At 40.2% G+C, this 20,716-nt stretch overlaps 1 protein-coding gene across 1 annotated transcript in view; it reads right to left on the bottom strand.

Annotated features, from left to right (window-relative positions):
• The window catches only part of TTC28 (tetratricopeptide repeat domain 28), a 114,128-nt gene extending 97,305 nt beyond the window's left edge, over positions 1 to 16,823 (bottom strand). Inside the window, exon 1 of the mRNA XM_005147712.4 lies at positions 16,560 to 16,823. Within this exon, the coding sequence (XP_005147769.1) occupies positions 16,560 to 16,787 (228 nt within the window). The 5' untranslated portion in view covers positions 16,788 to 16,823. The remainder of the gene's footprint in view (positions 1 to 16,559) is intronic.
• Positions 16,824 to 20,716: the final 3,893 nt, after the last annotated feature.

Here is a 20,716-nt window from a genome sequence, read left to right as displayed (position 1 = left end):
CCAGCCACAGCTGTGGACAGTGCAGGTACCAGTCAACAGATGATAATCCTAATTCATCATCTTCTCTATTAGCAATTACCTTTGTTCATTTCAAAATCAAGGTCAGTGTTATTTAGCATATTTATCTTTCAGAATAGCATCAATGTTCCGAGTACTAATGGCTATTCAGCATCAACTAGTAGTTACATAAAAACTGGAATCTTCACAGAAGTCTTATTTCCCAGCTGTTTATAATCACATCAAATTAAAACTGATTTGGCAAATTAAAAAATTACATCAATTAATCCTTTGAAATGCATCAGCCACTTCCCCCAGTTCACTCACAGTTATAACGATAACAAAAACCTAGAGGTAAAAAGGTATTTCCTTGATTTTTACATTTCAAAACATCTTGAAGAAATATTTGACTATAAAAGGTGTCTGGAAAGCAGACTGCAGGTTAACCTACAGCTACCTGAAGTTTATTGGCAGATTCTTGAAAGCTGCCACTTGCTGTAGTTTTAGGATGCTCCTAACAAGGATTTAGCCACAAAATGTGAAGCACCAGAGTGCATGGCCCATATGCTCCCCATCAGTGCAGCAACTGCATTCTGAATGCAGAGGTCTCAGCCATCTCCCAAGTCAGGCCCTGAAAAGAAAACTCTTCAGTTATTACATCTCCTCCATATCTTAGGCAGACTAGCTTGTTTCCAAACCTCCTGCAAAGCATCTACATTACACATTTGCTTTTGGTAGTATATGTTTGGACTTGATGGTCTAATAGTCTTCCAATGGTTTCCAGTATTTAATATGCCTGCAACATGTGGTAGAGGCCTCCTTGCTGGCTATTAAACTTGCTATGCATGCAGTATAGACACTACTGGAATGGAAATAGTTCTTACATGGTTGTGTTATCTCTGATATAGGCCTGTCTATACCACTTATTATTATTCTTCCCTGGGAGAGTGCTGAGGCGCTGGCACAGGGTGCCCAGAGAAGCTGTGGCTGCCCCATCCCTGGCAGTGTTCAAGGCTAGGTTGGACACAGGGGCTTGGAGCAACCTGCTCTAGTGGAAGGTGTTCCTGCCTGTGGCAGGGGGTTGAAACTGGATGAGCTTTAAGGTCCGTTCCAACACAAACCAGTCTGGGATTCTATCTGAAAAGTACTACTAAATCCTACTTACATCTCTCAGCATCTGCAAAAAGCTGCAAGCCACACTAGCTCTATTTCAACTCTTCCATTTGTAACGCATCTAATGAGTAGATGGTTAATTTGGTGGGGGGAGGGGGGGGGATAAAAACTAAAACAACTTTTGTTGGTGCAAGTGACTGAGGGTGCTTTCGTTTTTAAAAGCCAGTTGTTTTGGAAATCTGATCAAATTTCTGACTGCAAATTCAGCTTTCTGTACATTACTAGAGAAATATTCATATCCTGTGTTTGTTTTCAAGTAAAATAAAAACCTATTAGGCATTGTTTAAATGTTTTTAGATATTTAGCAGACGGGAAATATTTTGAGACTAAAATAATTTTCATGTGCCTGGTTCCTATGTATTACCAGCAATAAAGTCCTTGCCCCTCTTGATCACAAGGGGTATGAGTTTTTCCATCTTTATGATTGCCACCTCATTGAAGGACAGTACATGAAGTTCCCATCCAACTGGGAATAGGTACCCCTCAAAGGAGGAAGAATACCTCACCTTTGCAGTGAGTTTCTCAAATACAGTCTTAGACTGAACCTGGAGCTACATAGTATTTGAAGTGTGAATATTTGAACAATGCCACTGTTCACTTCTGCAGTTTCAACTGAAAGAAGAAACTAGACCGAACAAGCATACAGGTTCCCAGTTGCAATTTCCTCTGAATTCAGAAGAGGCTAGGGTATCATGCAGACATTGAGGGACTGGAGTGTTCGAGCAAAGGGAAATCATTAGGTAAGAAATGTTCTGTATGTTGTACTGTTAGGATTTTGGGGGTTGCAATATGCAGACATTCTCAGAGGCACCTAAAGCAAAACATGAATACCACCTTCTTTATCTTTACTGTGATAGAAAGCAAAAAATGAAGCTAAATGAAAATAAAAGCCCCTTCAAAGGCCTCAGCACTTGAAAGACCAGCTAGCTCATGGCACTTTCCTTACTGGAAACACTCTTCCTTTCCCAGATTGATAGAATGAAGATTTGTAGATCTGCCACACCCTTGTTGCTTCTTTTCTGTTCTACAGTGTGATTATAAAACATGAATTCACAGAAGCTACACTAAATTTTAATTAATGGAATACAGATGGTTATTTTTATACAAATTTTTAATTTCCCTATTTTATTAAGCACCAAAACCAACACAATGTGCAACATATTTACAAATGCATTAAAATATTTATAGCTCCAGATATGATTTATCACTGTACTTAACAGCACTGAGCACTCTAAATTACCAGCCATAAAGATTACTTTTCAGTGATTTTTTTGTTCAGCTTAAGCTTGATTCTGTGTGGGGAGACAGGAAGCAAAAAAAAAAGAGGCATTAGTGTTTAGGAGGAGAAATTGTGTAAGAGCACAAGAGACAATGGATGTTTCTGAGCCAGAACGGAGTTGCTGTTTTGGATCATTAACTAATAGCTCTGATGCTTCCTACTCCTACTCTGCTCTGCTCTATACAGACTTCAGAATCAGTATCATTCTTCAATGCAGCCCAAGTGTGAGACAAAGCAGAACAAATGTGGGAGGGCATGAAGTCACACAGGCAACTGATTTCTTTTTTATTCTCTGGAACATTAATTTGAGCACTTAAAAAAAGCTATGTTTACTATACACACTTCTCTTTATTCGCATCCCTTTCCTGCTGCATTTCCTATTCTGTTACAGCTTTCCAAAGCCTTAACGATTGTACATTGCAATACCAAACGTTTCCCTCTGCAGTTAAGTGCACATATTTTCTGCTATGGCTGTCCTTTCCCAAGCAGTCACAGAATCCATTATTTCTAGGCACACTTTCATAGTGCAACAAAATCCAAGAGCTGACATTTTTTATTTAGTACCCATGGGCTATAATCATGAAAAATTTACTCCCTGAAATACAGTTGCATGCATTTCTTACCCACCACACTCGGGATAAAAAGTAATTTCCTTGAACACACCAGTAACAATGGTAACTTAACAAAATGTAGCAACATAAAATAAACATGAGCATATAGCACATCTGAATTCTCCAGAGTGATAGTAGTCCATGTTCCTAGCAAAGATTTAAATTGAGTAAGAGGCCTTGAAGCTTGACACAGATCTCTGAAGGCACGGGAGAGAATTCAGGGAAACTGTCATTAAAATAAATTGCTATTAGTGACTACAAACCTCTGATAATGCTGTGGCTCGTTGCCAGAGAACTGACAGAGGCAAAACCAAGATGCCCAAGCAATGAAAAACAAAAGATAATCAAGCATCTTACAAGTATTCCTATGTGATAACAGAGGGAGGCTAAAGGTTACATTTACAGAGGAATCTAATATTAGATTGTTTTCAGTTCCTACCCATCTCGTAAAAGAAAAGCAAAAGGGAACCATTATGTTTTATTTTAGGCCAATGAAGGCTGAGTTATGATCTGAGAAACAATAACAAGACAATAAAAAAAACAAGAGAATCCATTCAGAATTCCTGTCCTATATTACTAGAAGATTCCAGCTTGGCAACAAGGGCAGAACAATGGATCCTCTGCCCAGTTCAAGGGGAGCTGTCAGCAACGCACAGCCAAAAAGGTACCGTGGCAGTGGCAATGAAACCAGGTGTTGTTGGGCTTTTCATACAACACTCAGAAAAATTACGAAACCAAATTCTTCTGAGTGTTATGGTTCTCCAGGAAAAGTGGGCTCAGGAATCATTTAGTTCTTGTGGAAAAGCTGATCAGGGATAACAAAAATACAAGAGCTTGGATGCAACCTCTGGGTCACAAGCCCATGAATCTCTTTGATGGCTATCAAACAGAAATGTTTGCTTGGGAAATGTTCAGGGAAGCAGGATGTGGAGGTGAACATCTCGTACCCACCAGTGTTTAAACTCCATTCTGTGGACCTTCAGTCTGATCCCAAGTGACGGTTCTCATGAAAGAAGAGTTGATATTCACCATCTATTAATAGGTAAAGGGCACAAAGCATTCAAAGAAAGAGAAAGCAGCTTCTTCCCTTCTTCACTGACCACCTTATACTATACTGTGAAAGTTGTTCATGGTATCAACATTATTTGTTCCTTTTTAAACAGGATAATAATTTAAGATGACAAAATAAATCCTATACAGAGACATTTATATTGAATTGCTGACAGTATTCACAGTCGTGCCTCTGTTCTCAGCAGGATTTTACACATATCTCTGCTAGACGTGTCTGGCCTTGCTATGCTCATGGAGGACTTGCTTGTCCTTGCAGTCAGAATACTCATGGAGGACTGCTTTTGAAACAACATGCTCTGGGTGCGCTATAAAATTGTCCTGTTTGTCAGCTACTTTGTTTTATGACTGTCATTTTGGACCTGTCTCTAGCACCTGAAAGACACAGCTTCACTAAACATCAAACAGCACAAACGACTTATCAGCCCAAAGCTCTGCATTTTAAGAACATGAGGATAATAACAAATGTGGAGCACATCACATATGTTATTCCTTCTCCTATTAGCCCCCAGGAAATATCACCCTTAAAAACAATTGAAAATTATGCCCAAACGATGTACTTAATGTAGGTTCCTTTTCACTTCACATATGAGAAGTGATATAAAGTGATACACACATAAAGGTTTCATCAAAGTACATTCTCTCTCTGTTAGCATCCAGAAAAACTAGGGCTTGGTATACACTGAAGTACTACATTAAAAATGCATCATGAAACCATAAATTTAACATTTGTCCAAATGAAAAATAGGTTTTCCACTTAGGAAAATGAGCAGAAGTCTGTCTAACACATGACTACATTGTAAGAGAACCTAAAGGAACAGTTTTCAGTTACAGGCCTATCAAAGGACATTGGACAGGCCTCTTACCAATGCCCAGTGCAAGACTAAGCAAATCAGATACACAGTTTGGTGAGAATATTCTCAAATACTGGAGCACCAGCAAAAATAATGCCTTTATTATCCTTTTTTATATACATCAATAGTCATATGATATATTTATATGAGCTGGCTCCTGATCAGCTTTAGAATGAAGAGAGCAATACAGGAATTTGCCAATACCACTGACAACCTCTGGAAAAGTCATCAGAAATTATAAAAGTAACTGCACTGAAGAGCTTGCAGACCTTGTATTTCATGTTTGGGTTCTTATGACAGACTTGTAATAACTTCTAGAGAAATGTGATTATTTGACTTCCATGATGCAACTTGACATTCCAAAGTGAAAGGAAGAAGGAAAGAGTTCCAAACAAACTTAAATTCAGAAAATAAAATCCAAACTAGAGTGGCTATTCACTGTATGACAAACAACAGTATTGTTCAACGTCTTTAAACAATCCTTCAGGGGTAAATTCTCTCTTAGTGGATAGTAGCCAAATGATTAGTGAGTTATTTCTGTTGTTCCACAGAACAGAAGGGGCTTTATAATTTGCCCTTTGGAACAAAGGGGAAATCATGTACAAAGATGCTTGTGGCTAAGTGGATATGTCACCTGATTTGTCTGTGCATTCAGACAAGGGGTGAGACCGTAGCACTCTCAGAAACAAACAGGGAGCAGTGACTCTGAGAGAACAACTGTATAGAAATTATAAGAACTGCTATAACTTTCTTCCCTGATTTAATTAGTTTGAACTGTTAGCATGCTTTTGACTCAGAAGATGTCTGTGCTTAATGTGGCAATCATCCCTGTGCTACCTTTACATTGTCACGTACACCCCACATCCTATGTGGCCACAGGGAAGTGAGATGGTAGGAATAACGTTACCTGAATACATTCCTGGTGCATGCCAAAAGGCCAGCAAGGCAAAACTGTTAAGCCATGCACATATCTTCAGTTATTACGTCACTCTCAGGAAGCCCCAGCACTAATCAATAGGATTTTCCTGCTCTTGGCACAGTGCTTTTACTGTGTAAATGGTAAACTTGAGTGTTTCCTACTGACTCATCACTCAAGGCAATTTTATGCTTCCTCCATTTTCAGTATTTTCTTGTCTACTTGTTCTCCCAAACTCTCCATTTCATTTCCTCACGGACTGGTTGAGGTTGCAGGTCTGTGATGAAGATCTGTGATGAAGATCCAGTGATGTCCAGATCTGCCACAATGGCTCAGACTGTATACCCAAACAAGAAATGCAGGTTTCCAGGGGCATTCTCGTCTATTACAGGAGAATCCAGGTCCAGGATCCTGGAATCCCCTCATGTGTTTTACTGCCATACAGCCACCTATTGGTAGCTCTCAAAAACCGGGAAGTCTCACCGCAGTCCTTTTAATCCACAAGGTCCGAGGCACTCCCCCTTTGCTGCTCAAATTCTAAACCTTGGGCAGCCCAAACTAGATGAGAGATTTGGAGGGCTGGTACACTGAAACACCTAACAAAAACTGGACTGTTTGCTGCTGAACACGACCAAAAAACTCTGCAGCACAGTTGTTTGATCTGATTAATCAGAGCAGCAAGTAACATAATTGTAACAAAAGGAATAATAAATGAAAATAAAGGGCTTACAGACACAATGTTAAAAATAGAGCCAACAACAGAAATGCAAAGAAAGACCAATGAATATACATAACGTGAGTTTTAAAGCAAGCCGCTCTAGAAAGCACATGTAAGATGTAGCTGCTCTTCTACCGCTCTGCATCAGTGATACACATTACAGTCTCAGGAAGCCTGATTTATTAACACTCTCATGACAACCATATCCAGTTTGATATAGAAAAAAAAGAAAAGGCAGTATGAACACTATGGACTTTGGGAAAATAATAGTAAATCAATGAAATACCTCTTAGAAATATCTAAAACATGCAAATCTGTCTACAGCGTCAAAAAACCCCAGCCGTCACTGCTGAAATAGGTGAGCACAGAGCGCCCTCTCATGTGTGCTAAAGTGTTAAAATGCTCCAGAAATCTTCAACTTCAGACCGTCATCATCACGATAATATTAAGAAAAAAAATTAATCCCCTAGATGAGAAAACTCAGTCCTCGAATGGTGAGAAAACAAGGAATAAAAATCTTATTTTAACAAGAATTGGAAAAAAAAAACAAAACACAAACAAACAAACACTGAAGAGCCAAAACGTCATCTGAATCATAACTCCATTGGGCTTGGGGAGGTTTTAGGCTAGAATTACTGGGTACAAAATCCAATATTGTGAAAGAAAGATCAAATTCCTTTAAATGATATGCAGTAGGCTAAGCCTCAATGAGCAGGTAACAAGACACTATCTAAACTACAACCCTTGCAGATCAAGCTTCCTTTCTGAAAGTCAGTTATTTCTGCCCATGTGCACTGGATATTTAGATATATGAGGAATGAAAAGCACTATGCCATTGCTACACAGTACTGCAACTAACTCCAATGGGAAGAAAACTGTAGAGTAAAAAACAATCACCCAGCTATCCTAGGTGCAGAACCAAGAGCAGCAGTGCCACGTCAGCATGATGAAACACTCAAAGCCAGATATGTCAGCCCAGGTTACAGCACTTCAGTCACCCAGCTCTTCTCAGAGCTCAGTGCCACACTAGCAAGACCATGTTACACGGATGCAACATGGGTTGGCACTAGCACAAGTTACCACTAAATGACAGAACAAACATTCCCTCTTCCTGTTCCCAGCTGGTAAAATGAGAACAGCACTACCTCACCACTTGACAGACAGGAAGAACATGTTATACAAAATATGGGGGGAAAAAAATAAGTATACATCCTACTATAAAGGGTACACAAACTTGTCACTATATTGAGGACTTATTATTAGAAAGCAGCACTGAGAGAGAGGGAGGGTGCAGAAAGTTAAGACAACTGCAGTCCCTTAATCACAATAAACAACACACTATTAATTTGGAGATCCACGCTGAAACAGACCAAAAAGAAAGAGAGAAAACAAGAAGTAAAAGTGTCTTCTTACTACAAGTAAATAGACAACGATACAGAGCATCCCTCCACCACTGGGTTAGTGATGCTCACTTTGGTACATGGTCCAACTTGCTCTGCCAGCAAACAAACCAACCAACAAAACCAAATACAAACATTTACTCAAAGAGGAGAAAAGGGAAGGGATAGGAAGAACTGAGAATAACAGCAACAATATCTAATGAAATGGAAGATAAAAACATGTCTAGAGTGCTGGACTCCCCAGTACAAGAAAGGGAGGGTCAGACTGGGCAAGTCAAGGAAAAGGTCACAAAGACGACTAAGGGATTGGAGTATCACTCATATAGCAGAAGCCGAGACACCTGTAGTTTTGGAAGAATGGGATCTTAGTAATACCTGATGGGTGATAACAGAAGACTGGAACAGGCTCTTCTCAGTGGTATCCACTGACTGGACAAGAGGCAACTGGCGCAAACTGCGATACAAGACATTTGATTTAAACATAAGAAAAAACTTATTGGTGAGGGTGGTCAAACACTGGAATAGGCTGGGAGTCTCCATTCTTGGAGACAGTCAAAACCTGCCTAGACAATAACCTGGTGGAATGTGCTACACCATCCTCAGAAGTCCCACACAACTTCAGCTCTGCTGGGAGTCTGTGAGGTACGAAGACAGAAATAAATGCATGAATCTCAGGATAACATAACACAGCAAGTTCTAGAAAAGCCAAAAAAAAAGTTAAGCAGTTTTATGCCTGGAAAACTGGAATGCATCTTTCTGCAAATTAAAGACAGATTGGAAGCCGGAGGACAGGACTGGAAAGTTCCTTGCTCATCGAATTAAAAACAAGAGGCCTATTCATGAAAAGCTACATGGTCAAGTCACATTCTTTACTCAAAAGTTTTACATGCAGCTGAGGGTGGGCACTCCACTTGCAACTCACTGAGCAGCTTTTAGGTGGTTATGGATTGCCACAGCCCATGAGGGTGCGTTTCTAACAAGCACTGGCATGCAGTCAGTAGGAGCATGAGGAGGAGCAAATGTCCCTTTTCCTTGTGAGAGGGCTGGTGACACGACTTACGAGAGTCACTTAATGAAACAGCAGCATTAGCTCTTCTGATGAATTCCTGCAGTTACATGACAGCACTGACAACCCTCCCACACCTTAAACACCCAAAGGCCTTATGCCTCAAACCCTACTTCTTTCTTTTTAACTTTTCTTCTCCATCTACCTATACAAAGCCATATTTTTAAACTCAGTGGAGACAAAACCTCACTGTGCTTCTGAAGAGCTTGCAGTTGCAGAGGCAAATTAACTGGTAGCAGAAGTCAGGAGCGCAATCTTTCTCCAGTATTACAGGCAATGTTATCATTAAACCCTCCCTCTGTTAAGTATAAAGACACATACAAATTTATTCTTATTCTGCCACATGTTTGTAATTTTTTCCAGTAGCCTGAGAACTGGAATGATGCAAATGCTCAGACATTCAGTTTAAATAAAGCCACCTTTTTTCCAGTTAGGCACTTTGAAAACCAAAGGAAAAAACTCTCACCATCACATTGTACAATCTCCTGTGCTGACACCTGGACACAGGTTACCCTAATCAAACCCCCACCTATGCGCCTCCAAGGCTGCTACTTTCTGGCTTTGAACATCTCCCTTCCCAGCTGCTGAAAGGCAGAAAACACTTCTGCAGTTGGAAAATTCCACAATCCTTAGACAGCACTACAATAGCTGTTGTAGTTGAATATTAAACTGTTTACTATTTAAAAAACAAATAGTATTTACCCTGTAAAATAAAAAAACAAGAAGAAAGGAAAGGAAAGGGGAAGTACAGCACCCAAGATCCTAGTTCTTATAAGCCAGAGGAAATGTCTATGTGATACAAAGTGCACCTCAGCTACCACATCTAAATCTAACAAATTAAATGTTTGCTTCTCCCTTACAAATATTTAACCTTTCCATCTTAGCACAGACTGAAACACACCATTGGGAACACCAGGCACAGCAAGCTCTGAGCTCCATGAGGCTGGTCCCTGCCAGGAGCTGTCTGCATGGATGCTTCTGAGAGTGACACAAGGAAGAGAAACCTGCAGATACAGGTTAGCCTTCTCCCTCCTGCTCTAAAAATTTGCACTAATGACTGACTCTCATCCTCATAAACTAAAGCTCATTTCTCATCCATCTACTCCATCCAGAACTTTCCTGTAATCCTGGTACTCTCATCACGTGGAATTTTCGAGTCCTTTCAAAGTATAGCTACACTAATGGTTTCAATAGTGCACTGCGACAATCAGCTCCAATAGACCAAGAATAGATTATCTGAAAATAATATTTTTTGCATCCATTTTGAATATGTCACTTTCCAGTTTGTTCAGATACCTCTTCATTACTGTAGGGTAAGAATGAGCTGTTCTGTATGCTTCAGGTATCTTGCTTCAATATCCTGCACAACCTCCTCTCAGTGACCCTGCTTTGAAGGCAGGGGGGGCTGGACTAGTCCATCTCCAGAGGCCCCTTCCAACCTCAGCAATGCTGCTATTCTGTAATACTGAAAAGTTTTTTTTCCTCTAAGACTTTGTCACTCCCCATCCCCCAAAGAAAGTCTGAACTCAGAAAATGCTTCATAAAATCTCTGAGAATGTGAAGATTGGAACCAGCCTCCCACAGGGATTATTAGAAACAGCAGCTGGGGAAAGGCAGATTGAGGGGTTAATGAAAAATTCCTTTTTCTGGGTTTTTTTTATTAGTATGAAGACATAAACATCAAAATGTTGCCCTATCAAACAAAACCTGTAGTATGTAATAGATCTATTTGATATTATAAAGAATCAAGTAAAAATATCTGAGAAGTACAGCAGAACATATTGCATAGAATTTATCTTTCATTTAAACAGAGACCATGGATTTGATAAACACCATTTTATGTAGCTGGGTCTAGCAGAGCAAGACCAATGGACACCAAACACGGGTTACCTGTTTACACTTTGAAGCACTTTGTATAGTTGGACTGACACCTAAACAACTGTGGGATCTGAAGAGTTTTTGACACGTGCAGATGCAGACACTTGGAGTCTAAACCTACTCGGGCTACCTGGATCAAGAAAGACTAACCAGGTTCAAGAAACATAAATACATCCATTTAGAGTTGCATTACACTTGGAACTATTTGGCATGTAGGTATAAACTGTTTTAAGTAAGTATCTTGCTGAATCTAAATAAAATCATTCCCTAAAATACAAATAAACTATCATGTTGTACTTTTAAAAATGCTTGTTTGTCTAAAGCATCCATTAGTAACAAGCAGTCAAAATCCACCACAAGTCTAGTAAGGCACATGGCAAACTCTAAATATGCCCCAAGTCTTAGGAGGCTCTCCAAGTTAACACCACAATGTGCAGTGAATGCTTTTATTTGGGATTAGTGAAAAAGCATACCTTTCACATGAGTATTTTTGTGTTCTTACTAGGAATAGGCCTTTGTAACTCCACTTTAACTATCAATGCTCTTTGGTGAGGCCCAAATTAGTACACACCTGCAAATGTTAGTAAAATCTACCTTTTAGTACAGCATTAGGCCCAAGTGTAAACCATTTAAAGCCACTGCATATTTTTTTGTGCAATGGAAGGATTAAAAACCAGCTCAAAATCAGCAAGACCTAGGAAGAGCCCACCCAGGTGTCAGTCACAGAATATATATCCCTTTGCTTTCATTGCCATGCCTCAGGCACTCAGGCTGCACAGCTGAGAACAGAAACTGAATAAAACTCTTCTAGAGCCTGATCAACAGCAAAGCAAAACAAAGAGTTTGGTGGGAAATCAAAGAATAAAATGAGCCTGATCTGATCTGCTTGTAGAGTATTCCCAAAATGTAATTCCTAAAATATTCTGTCACCTTTGCATTTCCCAGTAATATGTAGACAAAACATTTTCAGGATAGCAGGAGTCAGAAGCCAGTCCTCTCAGGCAAACACAACTGTGTTTGAAAGCATGAAAGCAAGAACCAGCACTTCCTTACTTCCTGCACTGCCTCACTTCACAGCTTTATTTCATAAGGGTTTTTGGTTTTGTTTTCTTTGCCATCTTCTGAGGAAAGGATCAGCTTAAAGCATCAGCCAGTTAGAGAGTGAAAATACATTTATTTCAAACACGTAAGACTGAGATATTCCCCATTAGCACTGGAAATGCTGATGATAAAAGAAAACAAAAAGGGAATGTAAGAATTTACAAATTGCACACCTGGGATAAGGAAGAAAGAGAAACAAAGAACTCCAGTTAGTAGCTTAAATCTCAGAAAACTTAAGATTCAAATTAGTTTTTCAACTTGCTAAGTAAAAGCAACTGGGTTCTGCATTTAAAACTCAGGCTGTAACTGTTAAGCTATATACAAGCTACACCTGTTAAGCTCCCTCTTCTGGCTAATTAATAAAATTGCTAAGATTTTGTATACGTAAGTTTCAATTTTCCCTGTTCTATCAATAAAAAACAAGCAATTATTAAAAAAAAATAAAACAAACTATAAAGCAACTTTGATATTGAAACATGCACTGTAAGTGTTCCACTTGTGACAGCACCCTCCTGCTGCCCCATGCTGACAAGCTGCAAACACACGCAAAACCAAAAAGTCCAGGTACTATGTAGGGAAAGTTCTTCAAACCAAGCCTCACTAACCAACAACCATTCAGACCTGGAGTAAGTTTACAAACACCACTGCATATTTTCTGGTATTAGATATCCAGTCCAACCTGAAATTTCTGTGTTCCAAACACATCAGACTAATCACTTTGTCCCCTAAGTACAGTTTCTAGCTAAAATTAGAATTGTGTGATAAAAATATAAACACACATTTTAGAAGATGTAAATGCTGAAAATGAGGAAAATACACCACACAAACTTAAGCTGCCTCTGTCCACAGAATCACAGAATCCCAAGGGTTGGAAGGGACCTCGAAAGATCATCTAGTCCAACCTCCCTGCAAGAGCAGGGTAACCTAGAGTACATCACACAGGAACTTGTCCAGGCAGGCCTTGAATATCTCCAGCGTAGGAGACTCCACAACCCCCCCTGGGCAACCTGTTCCAGTGCTCTGTCACTCTCACAGTAAAGAAGTTCTTCCTGATGTTAACGTGGAACCTCCTGTGCTCCAGTTTACACCCATTGCCCCTTGTCCTATCACTGGATATCACTGAAAAAAACCTCGCTCCATCATCCTGACACCCACCCTTTACATATTTGTAAACGCTGATGAGGTCACCCCTCAGTCTCCTCCAAGCTAAAGAGACCCAGCTCCCTCAGCCTCTCCTCATAAGGGAGATGTTCCACTCCCTTCATCATCTTTGTGGCTCTGCACTGGACTCTTTCAAGCAATTCCCTGTCCTTCTTGAACTGAGGGATTTCCCACTTCTGCTAGGATTTCCAAAGCATGTCTGTCAGATCAGCACAGCTCGCAGTATTTAGAAACAGCTGAGGAGCACACCAAAGCCACCCATCAGGGGACTGGAGCAGCTCCCATGTGAAGACAGGCTGGGAAAGTTGGGGCTGTTCAGCCTGGAGAAGAGAAGGCTGCAGGGAGACCTCATAGCAGCCTTCCAGTATCTGAAGGAGGGGATGCTGGGGAGGGACTATTCATTAGGGACTGTAGTGACAGGACAAGGGGTAACAGGTTGAAACTTAAACAGCAGAGGTTTAGACTGGATATAGGGAAGAAGTTCTTTACTGTGAGGGTGCTGAGGCACTGGAATGGGTTGCCCAGGGAGGTTGTGAATGCTCCATCCCTGGCAGTGTTCAAGGCCAGGTTGGATGAAGCCTTGGGTGATATGGTTTAGTGTGAGGTGTCCCTGCCCATGGCAGGGGGGTTGAAACTAGATGATCTTAAGGTCATTTCCAACCCTAACTATTCTATGATTCTATGATCATTCCTCCTTACCACCCAAAGAGAGGACTGCACTTCCCAAAGGAGTCAGGGGGTGAGTGACCACCCTATTTATCTGTCAGGGAAATGCAAAGAGGGACAAAAAACATACCCAGTAGCCAGGACAGTGTCTAACTTCACCTCTGCCTCATCTGTCCACAATTTGTTTTCCAGTTCAGTCAGAAAATTCATTTATATTTGTGTCCTTCAACTATGTAAAAAGAAACAAAGACTTCTCTGTGCTTTTCCATAAATAAAGAAGAGGAACCCAAGAGCTCCAGCTATTGCAAGCACCAAAATGCCTCTGCTGCAGTGCTGTTTTCTGTCACTGTTCCATGGAAATGCCAAAAAATTCCTGTAAAATACAGTTCAGTCCAGAGGGATACAGGATTCATCATTCCCTCAAGCAGATAAAAAGCTATCTCATAGTGGTAAAACAGGGAACAAGTATTAGCATTCCTTTTATGCACTGACTTACATTAACCTATAGCAACTAGGACAGTTGCTATAGCTGGTATGCCGAAAGCAGAAAGAATTTCATTCTGTTAACAGCTCCAAAAATTAGTAGAGCTTAGCTAATAGGTGTGGGTTTCAAAGTTAACAGGCTTGCACTTGTAATTGGGTGTTCAAATGAGCTTTCCAGATACCAGTTGCTTTCTTTGTCCTTGCTGACATTCTACGGAAACAGAATTAACAGGAATTATTTTTAAACAGGGAAGTATTACTAACAGACTTCAGTCAGATCCAACAACTAAAGCAACTAGTGCTCACCAAACTAGCACAAATTCAAGAGACACAATGAAGATGTAGCAGCAGCAACCGGCCTCAATTTGTAGATACAGATGTCTTAAGCCAACAGGCACCCTCACTGTGGAGCATCCAGATTAATGACAACCAGAGCTTGGCAAAATCTTCAATTTTCTTCTAAAACCTAAGTCATTGCAGATGATTTTTGTGGAAACAATGATACAAAAGAAAAGGGAAGTACTATGTAAAAGAGTGTCAAAATCTGAATTCCAGATGGAATGAACACACAGAGGATAAAAAAAAAAGTAATCCATTCAACTGTGGGTTTTCATTATTGCAATTACTGTAGTAGCATGATGGATCCTTTTTAAGAGCCAGGACACACTCCCTGCCAACCATTTTTATGAGACCTCTATCATAACTGTGCACATGAAGGCAGACAGTGCTATCAAACTCTGACCTCTGCAAATCACTTCCTATTCAACACCTTAGTGATCCAGCTAATGAAAGGCCTTGACAATAAAAGATCAGATTTCAGTGCAGATCAGACTTGCAATACACCTACTTATCCTAGAGGACATGACTGAGCCTCTACAGTAAAATGATGGGGGATGATCTGATGATTCACATTACATCTCATTACAATCTCTTGAAAGTTAGACTAGCTGCTACTAGCACATAGGTGATCATGTATCGCCTGCAAAACTCATTAGCATTAAACCCAACAATTCTAAATGCTTGTATTCGTATGATTTATTCCTCAACTCTACTAAGAGCTTGGTTTCAAAGCCGTGAACTTGGGGCTCCAAGACAGAAAGCAACTCACTGGTGCTCAGTGTAGGAACACTCTCATTCCAACGGTTGGGCAGTAAGAGGCAAATCCATTTCACAGCTCCATCATAAGGGACAGACCAAGTTACAAGTTCAGCTGGCAGTGGACCTGTGGGACACTCACTGGCCAATGGCCATGGAAAAGGCTAAACAGATACAATCAGCCACCTCTGGGCGGGAACAGAAGGAAAAAGTGGTGGATACAATACATAAGCCATCTAACAAAATGCGTCCAAATGAAGTCTATACCATTTTACAGCACAACTTGATAACAACAGCAGTCACTATAAACAATGTTTTTCGCTTCAGATCAAATAGATGCCAGAAAGACATATTTTAATATTTCAGCTTTTGTAGAAAATGCCTAAAATTCAGACTTACTGTGTTTTGGTGTTGCCGGAGGCAGGGTAGAAGCACGATTTCCCTGAATATCAACTGCAGACATACAGTACTTTTGCTGCAAAGGGCTGGCCCTGGGTGAGCCAAGAGTCAATCAGCTACTGAAGTAATCCATTACAGCCAGTGGGAAACAGCCCCAGAAGGAACAAGCAATCAACACCATTTGCTCTTTACAAAATGTTTCCTTGCAGAGTCAGATCTTACTAAGAATGCAGATACACATTTTTTCAAATGTATATCCAAAATACACTGCACATAAACACTCTTTGAACATGCCTGTGAAAGGCCTTATTGCTCCATTACTAGTAAGAAACCCCATGCTACCTGAGGTCTTGAAACAAATGTTCCTGGATGCTACTGAATGCTGAGAAGGTTTGACATTAAGAGATGTCTGGTCTTCACAATCCAGAAACCATGCTCGTTTAAAACAGTATCATACCCCCCATTGGGGAAAAGTACGTTTACACAGAAAAAAAGTTTAATACCCAACAGGAAATTCAAGTCAAACAACTTTTAAACACAATCTGGAACTTTCAGCAAAAAAACAAAATAAACCAAACAAAAAAAAAGGCTTTAGTACAGAAATATAAGCACTTGTTTACACAAGGTGCTATGTATGTGAATAATAATGCCAGACAAGTTACTCTTTCCCCAGAAAACAAATGCACTTTCTTACCTTTGGCCACTTGGGGTTTAGAAGCCGTGCTTTGATCGCATCATCTAGGGCCTTGTCATACTGCTGGATTTTCATGTAGGCTGCCGAGCGATTGCTGTAGAGAATGCAGTTCTGAGGGTCAGCTCCCAGAGCCTCGTTGTACAGCACAATTGCTGTGTGGAAGTCACCATCGTGGCACGCCTGGTTGCTCTGGCGAACTTTCTCAACAAACTCAGCTTTGCTCAACATGGAACTGTCAGGACTTTTTCTTCCAAAAGATTTTGATCCAAAGAAAGAAATCTGGGTGGGGGAGGGAACAGGAATTATAGGTTAGTGTTAATAAATGCTACCCAAAGAAGGAAAATAAACCCTCAGAATATTAGAAATGTACATCAGCAAATAAAGCCCCGAGCATCTGTGCAGAACAAATCAGCAATTCAGTCTTAAAAAAGTAAATGTTTATGTATTGACTTTTGGGGGGTACAGAAGTAACTTTTCTGTTTGCCCTTGCAAAACATATCATACCCTGTGAAGGATGTCTGCTAGAAGACTGATTGCCTCATCAGGCATAATGCTAGTTGTAGTATATTTTAATATCTGCACTGCACATATTCACAAGTTTTTCCTCCTCAGCCATACTATTTGATTCTATGCCATGAAGCAGTCACCAGGTAAAGAAGTTCATTTCACCTGAAGTTTGATACATCAATCACACAGAAGCACATGTGTGCACAGACTATGAAAGAATGCATAAATTCTCTTCAAACCAAAGAACTTGCACTGGTACATCTACTCACAAACCCCTATATCCATCTACCTGCAGGCTGCAGACTGTTCATAAACAGGAAGGAAAGGCTAAGTCTTTGGAACTGGGTGTACTCACAGAAATGTGTGGGGCACACAACTTATTTTAGCAGCAGAACAGTCATCATTGGCATAGCCACCTTCCCAGTGCATCAACTTCAGACAACACAAAATAACAAAGAAAAACAGGTTTAAGCCTTCTATTTATAAAGATTATTATTCAAAGTGAGCTGTAGAAAGTCCAAGCTCCATGGATTCTGGTACCCCCTTTCTCCTCATTTAACCCTACTCTCTCCCAAGGACCCTCAAAACCACAACAATATCTTTGTACAGCTCTGAGTACCAGCCAGTTGTGAATTCTGCCGTAAAATCATATTTGATGACAGGCAACATACAAAATACTCAGAAATATTCATTAAAGGTTTTGACTACTATAGTTCAGACTGAAGTCCTCCCTTTTCAGTCCTGCAGACCAAAAGAGGTTAAGAATATCACATACCATTACTGCAAGACAACAACTCCAAGGCTTAAATACATTACCAGAGCAAGCTGAGGCATATTTTTAGGCGGAAAGGGAAGCACACTGCTCACTGACATCCTGTCTCAAGCATCGAATGGACTACAGACTTTTTTTTTCTCCTTAAGTCAAACAACAACAATAGAAAAGCATCAAGTTAGAGACTACTGATCTCTTCCCTATGACTATACCCAATTTTTTCTGACAGGTGTTTATCCAAACTGTTTCTAAACTACTTTAGTGAAGGAGACTCCATGTTTTACTCAGGCAACATCATTATGCTGCCTCATGATTTTCATCATTAAAGTATTTCCTAATATGCAACCCAGATCTCCTTTGTATAAGTAACTGTTTCTTGTCCTGTCTACAGCAGACCAACCCAAACACTTTGTTCTTTTGAAACGTTGGTGGGTCCCAAGTGCCAGGGAGAGCACAGGTAACCACCCAGAGATAACTGATTCACATGTAGAGTTGACTGATGTAAGAATATGAAAGAAGCCAAAGGAAATCCCATTCTTCTCGCATTTTCATTCACCATCACCTCTCTTTTTCCATTGTAATTTCAGCAGTACCTTTAATTCCAAGAACTTAAGTTTCTGCCTCCTCCTGCCAACATACTGTCATTGTGATTCTTCTCTGGGGGCAAACACGAACACTACTGTGTCCATTTTCCAACCATGGAAGTCAAAGCAGCTAATGAATTTTCACACTCTTCTTATTTCCACACTAGCTTTGCTCCTGGAAATTACCACAGCAGTGGAAACTTAGTTTTACACACCTAAAACCAACATGTCAGAGTATCTACAGGCAAGAAAATCCAACGAGGTCTTACAGAAATGCTTATCGTATATGAGGAGTGTGGAATATTTTAACTGGAGCAATATTCTGCTCAAAAAAAATATATATACATATATATATATGACCTTTACCTGGGGCCTGAAAGGAATTCAAACATGTCAAAAATTTCTGAAAGCAGCTGAACTTTCAGCAGCACTCAAAGCAAGGCTGGGCTAAGAGCCTGAAGAACTCTCGTACATTGATTTTCAGAAGGATCTGAGGAAATGAACGATCATGAATTAACAAAGGTATTAGAGAGCAAACACAGGGTGAATGTCAGAGCCAGTGCAAGGACTCCAGCAATACTGCATGTGTCAGAGATCATCCCGACCATGATCCTTGGAAAGCAGGTTAACAAACCAGCTAACAGCTCCATGAACACACACTCACCCACACACAGTGTCAAGTGCCACCCTTTTCAAAGTTGTCAGCTGTAACAGCAACAGAAGTTGCTTTAATCTATATACATTTAGAGAAACACTTTGAAATCCTGCTATGTTCTTAGCTTCAATAACTTCCTGCTACAGTTCTTACAAACCCTAAGATTTTTATGAGCAAAATAAACTTCTGCAGTGCAAATTCAGCTTATTTCAGTTCAGGTAGGTCAGGCACAACAATTCAAATTTCTGGCACAGCTAATATGGAGAATAGTTGCACAATACACTTAACTGACCACAAGGACCAAACCAGGCTATCAGAAGGAACAGAACATACTATAAGATACAGGTATCTTCTCTTCTGACATCTTCCACAGCTAGGACTAAAGCAAGATTCTACACTACATATTTTCTTCATGCAAGGGCACATCAGGCACAATCTCCAGGAGTACCAGCGAGTCCGAAGACTGTACAAGTCAAACAAAGCTGCCTTTTCTGTTTATTATGCAGGAGCAAATGGAAACACAAAGATGTTAATGATCCTCCCAGAATCATACTGTGAGTCTGCAACAAGGAGGAAAATCCATGAGGAGACATCCTCTCAGGTCAAGTAAAGTGGTTTCTGCCTCTAATATCCTGTGAAGCTCAATAATCCCATGAAAAAGAGGAAAACAAAAACCCAAGCAAACCCCCCCCCCCCCAAAAAAAAAAAGACCCAAGCTATTTTAAAGGAAACTGTGATGGTAATTTCTGGAATATGTTATTCTTTCATTCCTGCAGTCATGAGAACTAGGTAAGGCAGTCAAACATCACTAGGTAAAAGAAAGAGCCACAGAACAAAACTGAGTCACTCATCCACAAATAAAACCAAAAAGCATTCTGGTGGCATCAACACTCAAGAAGTACTCATTAAAAAGCCATCCCTGCTTCCCTGTCACAACTGCTCTTCTGCTAATAGAGGGGAAGGTGACGGCAATGCACATACTTAGGGTGCCCAGCGCTTTGTTACAGAAGGCACTTATATGTGCCAAATCAAATCTAGAGAAGAAGCAGAAGTTCTTCAGTGCAGAGGAACAAAACAAGTTCTAATGAAGTGCAGAAGAGGATCTAGCACAGTGAAAGGTAGAAGATCACGCATTTCTGATAAAGAAGAGGATGACACAAGCTTGTCAGCATCACTTCTCCAAACCAGCACATGGCACCAGAAACCAGCTTCTGGAGCAGAGGTCACTCTCAACAGAAACTCCCACAAGATCTGCTTCAAATTAGACTCAGCACTTAATTCTCTTCACTGATGAAAGCACCACCTCCTCTTGCAGGAGGTGCTCAAGACAATGCTACTGACCATGCAAGGAGAGTATTTAAAACACACAATTGTCTTCAGACTTTTTTCTTTTTAAGAACTAACTCCCAACCTCCCAAAGCAAACAGTGAGTTGGACACAGAGAAACCTAACAGGACAAGAATATTTATCTTCCAAGATCAAACTTGCTAAACTTAATCGTCTAGAAAAACAGAACATTCAGCAAATAAAATACATAAAGCCCACACATGCTGAAAGACCAGAAAATTTGAGTCAAACTTCCAATTTTTTAAAAGAAAATTCTACATGGGATTTTTAATGTTCATGGAAATCTAATTTT

The sequence above is a fragment of the Melopsittacus undulatus genome, chromosome 12 (genome assembly GCF_012275295.1).
Source record: "Melopsittacus undulatus isolate bMelUnd1 chromosome 12, bMelUnd1.mat.Z, whole genome shotgun sequence".
Lineage (NCBI taxonomy): Eukaryota > Metazoa > Chordata > Aves > Psittaciformes > Psittaculidae > Melopsittacus > Melopsittacus undulatus.
Note: the sequence above shows the minus strand (reverse complement) of the source record. Positions and strands in the feature narration are given on the sequence as shown.